The 12,367-nt window shown below is 37.9% G+C and overlaps 2 protein-coding genes across 2 annotated transcripts; both read right to left on the bottom strand.

Annotated features, from left to right (window-relative positions):
- Nucleotides 1–4,622: 4,622 nt before the first annotated feature.
- Nucleotides 4,623–7,809, bottom strand: LOC131328517 (protein FAR1-RELATED SEQUENCE 5-like). The gene is made up of 4 exons (XM_058361456.1): nucleotides 6,182–7,809; nucleotides 6,006–6,061; nucleotides 5,457–5,747; nucleotides 4,623–4,690 (listed from the first exon to the last, which is right to left on the bottom strand). The coding sequence occupies exons 1-4, from the start codon at nucleotides 7,807–7,809 to the stop codon at nucleotides 4,623–4,625; spliced, it is 2,043 nt and encodes a 680-aa protein (XP_058217439.1).
- A 7-nt stretch (nucleotides 7,810–7,816) lies between these two features.
- Nucleotides 7,817–8,422, bottom strand: LOC131328516 (protein FAR1-RELATED SEQUENCE 8-like). Its single transcript, XM_058361455.1, has 2 exons — nucleotides 8,273–8,422; nucleotides 7,817–8,162 (listed from the first exon to the last, which is right to left on the bottom strand). The coding sequence occupies exons 1-2, from the start codon at nucleotides 8,335–8,337 to the stop codon at nucleotides 7,817–7,819; spliced, it is 411 nt and encodes a 136-aa protein (XP_058217438.1). The 5' UTR covers nucleotides 8,338–8,422.
- Between the last annotated feature and the right edge of the window lie 3,945 nt (nucleotides 8,423–12,367).

Genomic DNA, 12,367 nt, shown 5'->3' with positions numbered 1-12,367 from the left:
TAAAATCCAACGGCCTGGATTAAAAAAGCCAAAAAACTCTCCAATAATTACACTTTTTCCCCTCCCCCTCACACTTTCCCCCTTCTCATTTCATTTCACCACTTACGACAGACCAGAGAGACGACGACGACGACGACAACGACGACGACGAGAAGAAACGCGAAGAACGAAGAAGAGAAGAAGAACGAAGACGAAGACGAACAACGTCCCGCACCAACCAGCTAAGGTATCTCTGTATCTATCTCTCTCTCTCTCTCTCGAACTCGAACTCGAACTCGAAAAATCTCGAACTCAGAAAAATCTGGATCGGAAGAAATTTCTCAGAAATTAGGTTTTTTTTTAGGACGAACGACGAAGAACGAAGAGGAGAAGAAGAACGAAGAAGATCGACTGGAGAACGAGGTATCTCTGTCATATTTTTCTCTCTCGTTCAAAAAAATTAAAATCTAGTTAGGAAGAAATTTCTCAAAAATTAGGTTTTTTTTTTTTAGGACGAACAACGAAGAACGAAGATGAGAAGAAGAAGAATGAAGAAGTTCGACTGGAGAACGTGATTGAACCAAATAAGGTATCTCTCTCTCTCTCTCTCTCTCTCTCTCTCTCTCTCTCTCTCTCTCTCTCTCTCTCTCTCTCTCTCTCTCTCTTCACTGTTTGACTGATTTGAACCCCTTTTTGTTAGGGTTTCGATTTCGATTCTGGAATGGTGTTAGTAGATGGTTTTTATTTTGATTAGTTGTATATGAGAAACGAAATTTGGGGAAATTTGTAACTTACAGTTTGCTTGAATGTAATCATTTTATTGGGCAATAATTTTCTGAAATATTAGTCCCATGTTTGGGATTGAATTGGGGTAGTTGACCTTTCATATATTGCAAATGATTTATTGATACAAGTAGTATTGCGCGGTGAAAAAATGGGGCTGTAATATCAACTTCAAAGGGGAAAAAATGGGGCTATCTGATGACAGGAGCTCTCTTCACCGTTTAACTGATTTGAACCCCTTTTTGTTAGGGTTTCGATTTCAATTCTGGAATGGTTTTAGTAGATGTCTGATTTTGCAAACCCTAACAGCTTATCCATCCTTTTTGTTGTTTTTTTTTTTTTTTGACAAAAGGGAGAAGGTTTTATTAATCTGATAAGCGGAAAAACGCCTAAACAGAGAGAGGGGAACCCCATAGGGGCAAGGTAGTTGTTCACAGACCGGACAAACTACAAGAAAGGGCTTTTTTTGCACAAGCATGTGCAACCCTATTACAATCACGTTTGACAAAACGAAATTCACACAACTGAAACGAATCCTTCAATGCTAAACAATCTTGTACCAAAACTGCAATATCAGAGGGTGGATCTTTTGACATGGAACAGCTTCGGACAATTGATTCCGCATCCGATTCAATAAGAACACGTCCTACATTCAGAGTAACACCCAAATTCATTCCATTTCTAATTGCCATAGCCTCCGCAAGCCGAGGAAAGGTGAGACCTTCATATGACTTAATAAAGATTCCCAAAATGGAGCCGTTCGCATTCCGAGCAATTGCTCCTGTTCCAATAGTGCTCGTTGCCTTTGATACCGCTGCATCAACATTAATTTTTATCATGCCTTCCTCAGGTCTCCTATAAACCAAAGTCTCAGGATTTGAAGAAGCCATTTGAGAAGGGGAAGGCTTGACATTAGCCTCTAGAAACTCAAAAAAATCTGCTTGTGCCTTTCCATTAACTACCTCCGCAGGCCAACTTGTACCATTAAACACCAAATCGTTTCGAGTTTTCCAGATTCACCAACAATATGAAAGGCCGAGACCCAATGTTGAAGAGGGGAGATGAGCTAAACGGATACGATCACAAATACATTGCCACCAGTCAAACATATGCCTACAGTTTACAAGCTCCTCAAGTCTAAGGCGAAAAGGTGAAAGAATCCACACTTTTGAAGCAAAATCACATCGGAACAACAAATGACAAATAGATTCCTCTGCATTTCCACACAGTGACCAAATTGGATCAGAACATACCTTCTTAGCGGTTAGGGCTGAGTTGGTTGCTAGAGCTTCATTGAAACACTTCCAAGCAAAAAATTTGACCTTTGGGTGGATAGGCAAGCCCCATAACTTCTTCCAAATTTGTGCCATCACATTAGCAGAACTAGATTGAGCTCCGTGATTATCCAACTCATTGATCAAGCTCTCTTTTTCCAAGCAATAAGCAGATTTTACAGTGAATACGCCATTTGGGGAGTAGTGCCATACTTTGCAATCCCTTTTTTGCGTGGTACTAATAGGCAAGGAAAGGATAACAGTTGCCTCTTCTTCATTGAAACTTTCTTTGATCAGCTGCATCTTCCAAGTCTTTGTGGAATCATCAATAAGATCAGAAACATAAGTTATGGTGCTACTCCTTACCGAACTCGGGCTGACTTTGAAAGCTGGTGGTTTTGGCAGCCAAGGGTCCTCCCAAATTCGAATGTCTTTTCCTGAACAAACCTGCAACCTCCAACCTTTATTGAGTAACTCTCTAGCCCAACAAATGCTTCTCCAAGCCCACGATGCCTGGCTGCTTACATTTGCATTGAAGAAAGTCGTGTTTGGAAAGTATTTGCCCTTGAAAATTCGTTTGAAGAGAGATGGTTCATCGGAAATCAACTTCCACCCTTGTTTAGCTATCAAGGCCCTATTAAAAACTTCCAAGTCACGAAACCCCAATCCACCTTTGCCTTTACACCGACTCAGCTTATCCCATTTTATCCAATGAATTTTGCTTATTTGAGCTTTTTGTGCTATTTGTCAGTTATTGTTTGATTTCTCATTCCTTGTGAAACCAGCTTCTTTTCGCTGCGTGAAAGAAAGGCAACATAATCGGTTTTTTTTTTCTTCAAGTGCTGTGTTTTGATTGTAAAGGCAATAGGATTGGTTTTCCTCATTATCTTTATAAGAATGAAACTTGACGGGTTGAATCTAATATGATGATTAGATAATCCCAAAAAAAAATTTTGGTTAGGGCTTGTTTTGCCTATTCGAAATCAGCAAAAAATTAGGGCTTTTTTTTTGGATTCGAAATCAGCAAACTATTTTGATTAGTATGGCATCTGTCCTAAAAAACTCGAAGATGGTGGCTTTGGGTACTAAAAAGGAGTGATTTTTCTTAGTCTGAACAATATGATCCACTTGACCCTTTGTTTTGATGAAGGGACCGGACACCAGGTTATGACTGGGGGATTCTTGACTGAAAAACGGGCTTCATATGGGTGGGTAAATTTTGAATGTGAAACTTTTTATTTTTATTATTATCATCATCCAACCCTTCCCTCCACATTTATTCATATTCAAATTCTAAGATGAATTATTTTCTTTAGATGGATGTTTAAATTAAGTGAATGGGCCCATGTTTTATCCTACAACATTGGTCTGAGATCTAGATCAAGTGCTTCACATATTCTGGTATACTCTCCCTCTATGTTGGCTCATGCTTCATCAAACTACATTTCCTAGAAGTTTCACTTAAGCATGGTTACTTTGAATTTTTGTACTCACATAACAGCCAAGATTTTACCTAATAAAAATTGGTCGCTACCTCCCCTGTAGTCTTTTAGTATTATGTGAACTATGGCAAAGAGCACCCTATGCGGTTAACCTGGAGGACTATTCATAGTTTAACAAGTTACTAATTGTGTTGTCATAGATGATTGTGTAATTGTTGGCGCGAAGTCAGAAGTGCGACGACAAGGCCTTTTATAGCTTTCTAGTGTAAGTATGATGCCATACTTGATCTTTTGATCAGGGTGACTTGGATTTGATTCTCAATACTTGATTTTACTACTGCAAAGACATTTAGATATTGCTGCACACGCTATGGCCTTAGAATTAGATAACTCTTTGCCAATTTTTACATTATAGGAGGAGAATCATAAGGAAAGCAACCCATTTAATGGAAGGAAGTAGTTCGGGTAACAATGGAAGTGGTGATCCCGATTTTGGGATCTTTTGTTATTGCAGAGAACCAACAACATTGAGGAAATCTAGAACACAAAAGAACCCAGGTCGAAGGTTGTTCGGATGTGCAAATTATAAGGTGAGCTGCATGCATTGCCCCAAGTTATTCTATTGTTGTTCGTTGGAGCTGAAACCTAAGTTCTTATTGTGTTCTTTGGATTGTGTTTAAAAAACCCCAGGTCGAAGGTTCTTCGGATTGTGGTTTTTTTTGCTGGTATGAGCTTTGTATTTTGCAAGGAATGGCTGATTTGGGGCCAATGATGGTTCAGACAAAAAAAAAGGCTGTGAGGACTGTTGAACAATGTGAGAGTTCAGCATCCATGAGCATTAGTAAAGAAATGCAGAGGACAACAATCACAATGCATATGAAGATAGAAGCCATGCAGAAGGAGATTGATGCAATGCAAATGAGAATGAGAAATGGGGGGAAAATGAACTGGAATTACCTTTGGATTATTGTTATTTGTGTTGTGTCGTACATGTGTGGCAAAAGCAGCCAGTGATCTCAAGTAGTAGTAGTGGTAGTAGTAGTAGTAGTAGTAGTATGTTTGGGACTATGAAATTACCAACAATTCCTTGTATTTGTTATTGTGGTTTGATGCCAGAGAAAGCTATCTCTCAGCGTGGAGGACTCTATCTTGGCTCAAAAGTTGCCTTCTGACCATTGTGTCCAGTTGGGTTTGAGGAAGGTGTCAATGAAACTGGATTGTAGTAACAATTATATGACACTAGTAATATAATTCAGTAATGTAGCTCCAGGCCTTGTTTGGTATTTTTTCTTTTTTTCTTTGTAGAAAGTGCAATACTAGTAATAGTATCTCTTAACCGAAGCTAGCATTTGGCCGCATGATTGTGTAATTGAGCGCGTTTAAATGGAGAGACAGATTGTGAGCTCAATTCCTATGAAAGGGAACTTGACACCCTTGTTGGTGGGGTTAGGAAGAAGTTTGTTTTTCGATGACTGTGTTTTTTTTGTATTTTTTGGCAAGTTTCTCATCTATTGGTAAAAAGATTTAGATCAATCCATCAGTATTTTTTGTTCTACACGAAGAATTCAATGTTTTAAGAGGACATGTTATGTTTGCTGAGATATTCAGCATAATTTAGCATTATCTCTTATCGTGTACCTTTAAACTACTTTTAAATTTTCCTGAAGGAGATAAAAGAAAAATAAGTAGAAAAAATTTGATTTCATGCCTTGAAAAGAGTCCAATTGTTTTTTATTTTTTCAGTAATGTTCGAAATCTGCCTGATAAATAGAGCAAGCATTGGCCCTGCTCTAGATTGGGAAGCTGATATTGATAAGCACATCATAACTTTAGTAATGTAGGAAGATCAATTTTTGCCACAAGTCCCCCTCCCTCCATTTCACTTATCTTGTAGCATTATATGCATCTATAGTGTAAGAGTTGAATGCACTGCAACAAACTTTTCAGACAGAGAGTTTAGTAATGTAGCTACAAATACAATCAGGAATTACCCTAACAATCTGATCCAACCACCCCCATTTTACATCCCCAACAATTCCGAAACTAAGCCATAACCCGATCCTAGAGTAAGAGTTATACAGTACAGTTCCAAAATTAGACCAGAATGGAGAGTGAAACAACCAGAACCACGTCAGTAAAAGCATGACAACCAACAGCAGCAACAGCAACAAGAAAACAGATCCAATAGCAGACAACATCCTCAAAAACACCTTTAGACAGTAAAATCTAATGCTAATGTCCTCCTTCAGGGCATTCCCAGAGATGGGACCTATTAAATGAGATCATCATACAAAAAAAGAAGTAAGGATTTGATTATAGTTCATGCATCATACAAAAAAAATTAGCATTCAAAAAAGGAAGTAACATGCATCACCTATCATGTAGCCTGTGCCTTGCTAATGTCATCTCCATACCCGCAAACCCATATAATTCCTGAAACACAAATAAAATTAGCGTTCAAGTCCGTATTTCACTACCTATTTCACTATCTATTTGAAGTCCGTATTTCAGTTAAGCAAACACTTACATTCATCGGCAAAGTCGTCCTCGTCGTCGTCATACAACCTAGCATCTTGTGAAGACCTAAAAAAATAAGACAACAATTAAAATATATTATGCGTGTAAACAATTAAGTTTAAATTATAAATAGACAAGTACACTTATGTGTTCATAAGCTTCGGACAATTTCTTTTGTCATGCGACTGCCCCAATAACCCACAGCCATGACATTTCCTACTTTTCTTGACGGCCTTCTCTTTTCCTCCTTTCAAACGCTTACCACAACCCTTTGCCCTAACTTTTAGTGGTTCTTTCAAACCATGTTGGCTTCTGAGAGAAATAGGCAATTGGGTAGAACTCGTTGAACCATCTTGACGAGAATCCCTCATGAATGCAATCTTCTTTTGACTAGATAGCAACGCTTCTCGCACAATTTCAGTTCCTTCTTCATCTAATACAGCGTCATCAAGAACTGTACAAGCAAATTGAAAGATACCCTGTCGCCTCACCAAAAGTGAACTGCCACATATTTCTTTTTGATGACTGCCCAAGTCATCAAAAACTCTGCCTGCTTTTGCAGTTTTAGTCCACCTTTGCAAAATATATGTGCTAGGGAGTTCTCTAATCTGCATTAAAGACAAGTACACCAACAAGTGCCGACATGGAATTCCGTCGAATTCAAACATCTGACGACTACAACTCACACAGTTCGATGACTTGTCTACCAACACCTCACGACCTCTCGAACCTTCCATTTCTTCCCTATGAACCTTCCACACAGAGCGACATTCATCCTCATGTAGTATCGTAAGAACATATGCACCAACTTGAAATATTTCCTCCTGAAATTTCTTAAATGAATGGAGTGTGTATAACTCACTCATTTTCTTTTCCATCGACCATGAGGTTTTCAGGATTGGCTTCTCATTCATATCTTTGTGGTCCAAATCTAATTCATTATGTCGTAGACGTGCAAGTGCCCTTTCAAACCGTGTCACAAATTCATACATTGAATTATTGTCAGACAAATACCTCTTGAAGAATGCATGAGAAATTTCAGCCCTTTGACTACTTGTCATGTGGGTAGAGAAAATGTGTCTCGTATATGCAGGAACCCATCTGCCACAAATTTCGTACATGGACTGCAACCATTGATGGGTGGACAAGTTCGATTTTCCTACAATATATGCCCATATTGCGTCAAACTCTTCAGGGCTCTCGGAATTCCAAATACATTTCTTGAACTCTTCATAATGTTCTTTGTATGCCAATGCACCTATTTTCTTAGAAAATTTACTAACAATGTGCCAAATACAATATCTATGAAACGTATTGGGAAGAGCACAAGCAATTGCTCTTGTCATTGCCGGATCTTGATCAGTTATGATCATTTTGGGTGGTGGTCCAGGCATCGCTTTCAAAAATTCCTTGAAAAGCCACTTAAAAGATTCACTTTTTTCGTCACTTAAGAAGGCATACCCAAAAAGCGTTGTCTGCCCGTGGTGGTTAACCCCTAATAAAGGTGCAAACATCAAGCAATATTTGTTTGTGTTGTATGTAGTATTGAATACCACCACGTCACCGAAATACTGATATGACTTCCTAGAGGTCGCATCGGCCCAAAAACAATGGGTTAGCCTGTGCTCATCATCTTCCTCGATTGTATATGTAAAACCTTGATTCTTTTCTTTTTCAGTCTCAAAAAGCTCTTTCAACATGTTGGCGCCATGTCCATTTACATATTTCCTCATATCCCTTTGAGAATTATAAATATCTCGCCGTAAACAGCCAATATTTTTGAGACCCCCAGCTTGCAACTCTAAAACACTCATTTGTTGGCTAGTTGACACATTTGCAGCTGTTAGTTGTTGCGTTAACGCTTTCTGTGCAACTGGCCTCAGAACATTTACTCTCCCCTTCTTTGTAACAAACATACTCTTTCCTAATGGTTTCACGATTCTTATCCGTCTTGCTAGAATTGATTCGCACACTAAAACCAGCTTTGAATGCATAATTGTTGTAAGCTTTAAAAACATCCTTTAAGCTTTTAAATTGTTGTGCAATTTTCGGTATCACCTCATTTTTAACTTCAGGAGTGTAAAGTGCTTCAGAAGAATTAGCAGACTCCTCAAAAGGTTGAGAAGGTGACGATGAGAGTAGTTGTATATCATCTACAGACTGCATTCTATCCACCAAAAGACAAAACAATAAATAAACCATAGTGATCGTAACTACCCTATTTTTCTACATGAGAGAGAGAGAGAGAGAGAGAGAGAGAGAGAGAGAGAAATATACCTTTGCAGTGGTGGTGGTGGAAATAAGGGAGTTGGATTGACATTGGAAATTTGTTCTTCTTCCATTTCTTCTTCTTCGTTCCTTCTTAAGAATGCGTAACTGGAAATAACAAAGACTATCAAATCGAATTAGTATATGAGCAATAAAATTTATAAGCTAACATTTAGTGTTTTGGCAACATTCACAGTGGCACCAAAGCCTATGAAAACAAATGGCCCATCAAAACTCTTATTTTTCAACAAATCAACATAATATCGGCCAAACATTTTGATTTTGTTTCTAAATTAACATCCCTAAACTTGCATAACAACATAACAAAAAGCCCTAATCGAGTAATAGAACAAAAAACCCTAATTATACCCTAACATAATTGCCATCTTCGTCGTGGATGTGGTTTCTTTTACACTAATTTCTCATAACAGAACAAAAGTGATCGAACAAAAAAAACGGTAATGGAAAATGAACAACGGCATACCAATGATAACAGTTAAAAACTAATACTTCAGAAAAACAAGCTAATTATATTAAATGTCTCCTTTCCTTTTACATCCCGATCAAGGATTTGGGCGAGAACGAAAACAGTAATGAAAAAATTGAACTAAGCCAATTCAAGCCTAAGCCAAGTGACTACATTTATCTAAGCCAAAGGGTAAAATGAAAAGACTACAATGAAAGGGAATCCAGCAGTAGAACATAGAATACAGCAGCAGAACAGAACATAGAATACAGCAACAGAATAGCTGCTATATTGCACACAACAAGGTAAGCAGCAGCCAAAGAAAATAAAAACTAATTTCTCATGGAAATTAGGCACAACTAACAAAAAATAAAAACTCCATCAGCAGTATTTTGATTTTTTACTTCTGTGTCATTACATCCATTTGTACATGGCCAATTTCTCATGGAAACTAAAAACTTATGTGGCCATAAGTAGGTAGCACTGGTGGTGGCTGGTGGTATAGTAGCAACAATGGTGGCAAAGGCTGTGGCGGAGCAGAAAGTGGTTTGATGCACTGGCATTGATAGATACTACAAATTAAGGTGGTGGGGATCAAAGATAGAGCTATATGAAACCTGAAACATCAGACAGCCCCATTTTCTCCCCTTTGAAGTTGATCTTACAGCCCCATTTTTTCACCGCGCAATACTACTCGTATCAATAAATCATTTGCAATATATGAAAGGTCAACTACCCCAATTCAATCCCAAACATGGGACTAATATTTCAAAAAATTATTGCCCAATAAAATGATTACATTCAGGCAAACTGTAAGTTACAAATTTTCCCAAATTTCGTTTCTCATATACAACTAATCAAAATAAAACCAATCTACTAACACCATTCCAGAATCGAAATCGAAACCCCAACAAAAAGGGATTCAAATCAGTCAAACCTGTGAAGAGAGAGAGAGAGAGAGAGATACCTTATTTGGTTCAATCACGTTCTCCAGTCGAACTTCTTCGTTCTTCTTCTTCTCGTCTTTGTTCTTCGTCGTTCGTCCTAAAAAAAAAAAAACCTAATTTTTCAGAAATTTCTTCCGAACCAGATTTTAATTTTTTTGAACGAGAGAGAAAAATATGACAGAGATACCTCGTTCTCCAGTCGATCTTCTTTGTTCTTCTTCTCCTCTTCGTTCTTCGTTGTTCGTCCTAAAAAAAACCTAATTTCTGAGAAATTTCTTCCGATCCAGAATTTTCGAGTTCGCGAGAGAGAGAGAGAGAGAGAGAGAGAGAGAGAGAGAGAGATACAGAGATACCTTTGCTGGTTGGCGCGGGACGTTGTTCGTCTTCGTCTTCGTTCTTCTTCTCTTCTTCGTTCTTCGCATTTCTTCTCGTCATCTCTCTCTCTCTCTGGTCTGTCGTAAGTGGTGAAATGAAATGAGAATAGGGAAAGTGTGAGGGGGAGGGGAAAAAGTGTAATTATTGGAGAGTTTTTTGGCTTTTTTAATCCAGGCCGTTGGATTTTAATCCAACGGTTCACATTTCAATCCCGCACCATTCTCCTATTCGGGATCCTGGAGGAGAATATATATATATATATATATATATATATATATGAACTACTTATATTCAATATTTTTATCCGAATATAAACCTTAGATATAATATCTTCAGATTGTATATCACCTGGGAATTACAAGGAAGCGTTTAGAAGATTATAAAAATGTAATTAGTTTTCTTTCCAACTTTTTTAGCACTATGAAAAATTTCTACCTGTTTTTTTTTCCTATTCTACAAGAAAATTTATCCATAATAACTACTGGAGCTCTATAGCTTAGAAAGACTAGCACTTTTTTTTTCCCTTTTGGTAATAAATAGTGTCCCGATGAATTGAAGTAATCTCTCCAACCCCTCTCCAAGTACACATGTTTGAGTGAGGTGAGACGGCCAAACTTATCCTAGAAATACTGCAATATATTGATGCCCTAGTTATTTTACGGCCCCAATCTATAAAGTAGAGGGCATGCAGAGGCATGTGACATATCTCGTAATCCATAAGCTAGTGAAAGCAACACTTTGGCACTTTATCCACACACAAAAAATAGCATTGACTCTATATGTAGTTGACTTCAAGAATATTGTAAAAAAATTAGAAACTTTTTTTTTTTTTTTTGTGTTTTTCGTCGTCATACATTAACTTTTCTCAATCTTACTATATTTTTAATGACTTTTCTGATTCCTCTTATCGAGAAAAACAATGTGATGTTAAATTTTGGTCTAAATCTAATAAGAATTAACAAAAACAACCAAAAAGATTGCACCAAAAAATTGACGAAAACGTTGGCCAAAGGGGGTCTTACTTTATAAAATACTTAGTGAGAGTCTCCTTCTTATGAGGGATCCCCTACTTAGCTTAAGTGCGGATCTCATAGATCCCGATTGAAGTTTGAGGATTCGAGTCTCTCAATGTGATCAGAACGTGATTTTAAAAATCCCCGCGAGAAATCGTCAAAAAAAATGGCCGGGAAAGGCTTCATCCGAACTGTTTTTTATTGAACAGTTCAAAAAAAACTGCTTAAATCAAGCCATTTCCGGTCTTTTTTTTTGCCGATTTGTAGAGACCCGTATTTTCGGAAAATCGTTTAAAGGTTTTATTAATGTTAGAATATCGAACAAATGTGAAATTTGTTAAATTTATTTGATTTGGGATCAATGTGTTGGGATTGAAAGTGGAGGGAGTGCAAGTGTGGTTGGTGTATGCCCTAGTATATATATGTGTGTGAGGGTGTAGAAGATTAAAAATCCCCAACCCTCTCTCTCCCTCTTCCCGATCTTTCTCTCTCGGCTCCTCTCGCTCTCTCTCTCTCTCTCACACTCCAACACCCCAAAATACTTCGAACCCACCTCGATCCGTCGCAAGATTTTTCGGAGTTAGGGCTTGCTTGATTGAGCTTGAGTTTCATTCTTCGACTTTGAGGTAGGGATTTCTCACTTCTATTATATGTCTATGTGTTGATTTGGTGTTTGAATCATGCCCTAGATCGTTGGTTTCGTTGTTGGAATTGTTCTTGTGAAATCTGAAAATCGTGCACTGAAAACCCAGGTCCTACCGGTAGAAACGCTGTCCAGTAGTGTTATTTTGTGAAATTCTGGTCTCCTACCGGTAGGAAATGGAAAATCTGCATTTTGGCAAAACTTCGGAAGGGCATAACTTTTTCATCCGAACGCCGTTTTAGACAAATTTTATATCGAAATTGATGTACAGAAGGTTTACTTTCCAATGGTGGTGGTCTCATAGCCTAATTCCAAGCCGATAAGATTTGATAGTCAAAATAAGATGAATATGTTTGTATACGTTAGGTAATCCCTTTCCTTAGAATTGTTTGGGTGAGACAGGGACGTTCTTAGGTTCTCTTGAGTACTTAAATGAATGGTTTGACAAGGCTAGTGGTATACTCAAGGCTTAGTAGTGGTCGTTGGGTTCCATATGAGCCTTTGACACCGAAACGAGGGTTTAGAGAATATAAGGAATATAGGTGAGCGAAGGTTGTATATGTTGACATGCTATGTGAAAAACGAACACGTAGGACACTCCTTTGAGTTAAGCAACGCTAGGTGTGGGTACATGAGATATTTTCCTTATGTTTGATATGT

The sequence above is a fragment of the Rhododendron vialii genome, chromosome 6a (genome assembly GCF_030253575.1).
Source record: "Rhododendron vialii isolate Sample 1 chromosome 6a, ASM3025357v1".
NCBI lineage: Eukaryota > Viridiplantae > Streptophyta > Magnoliopsida > Ericales > Ericaceae > Rhododendron > Rhododendron vialii.
Note: the sequence above shows the minus strand (reverse complement) of the source record. Positions and strands in the feature narration are given on the sequence as shown.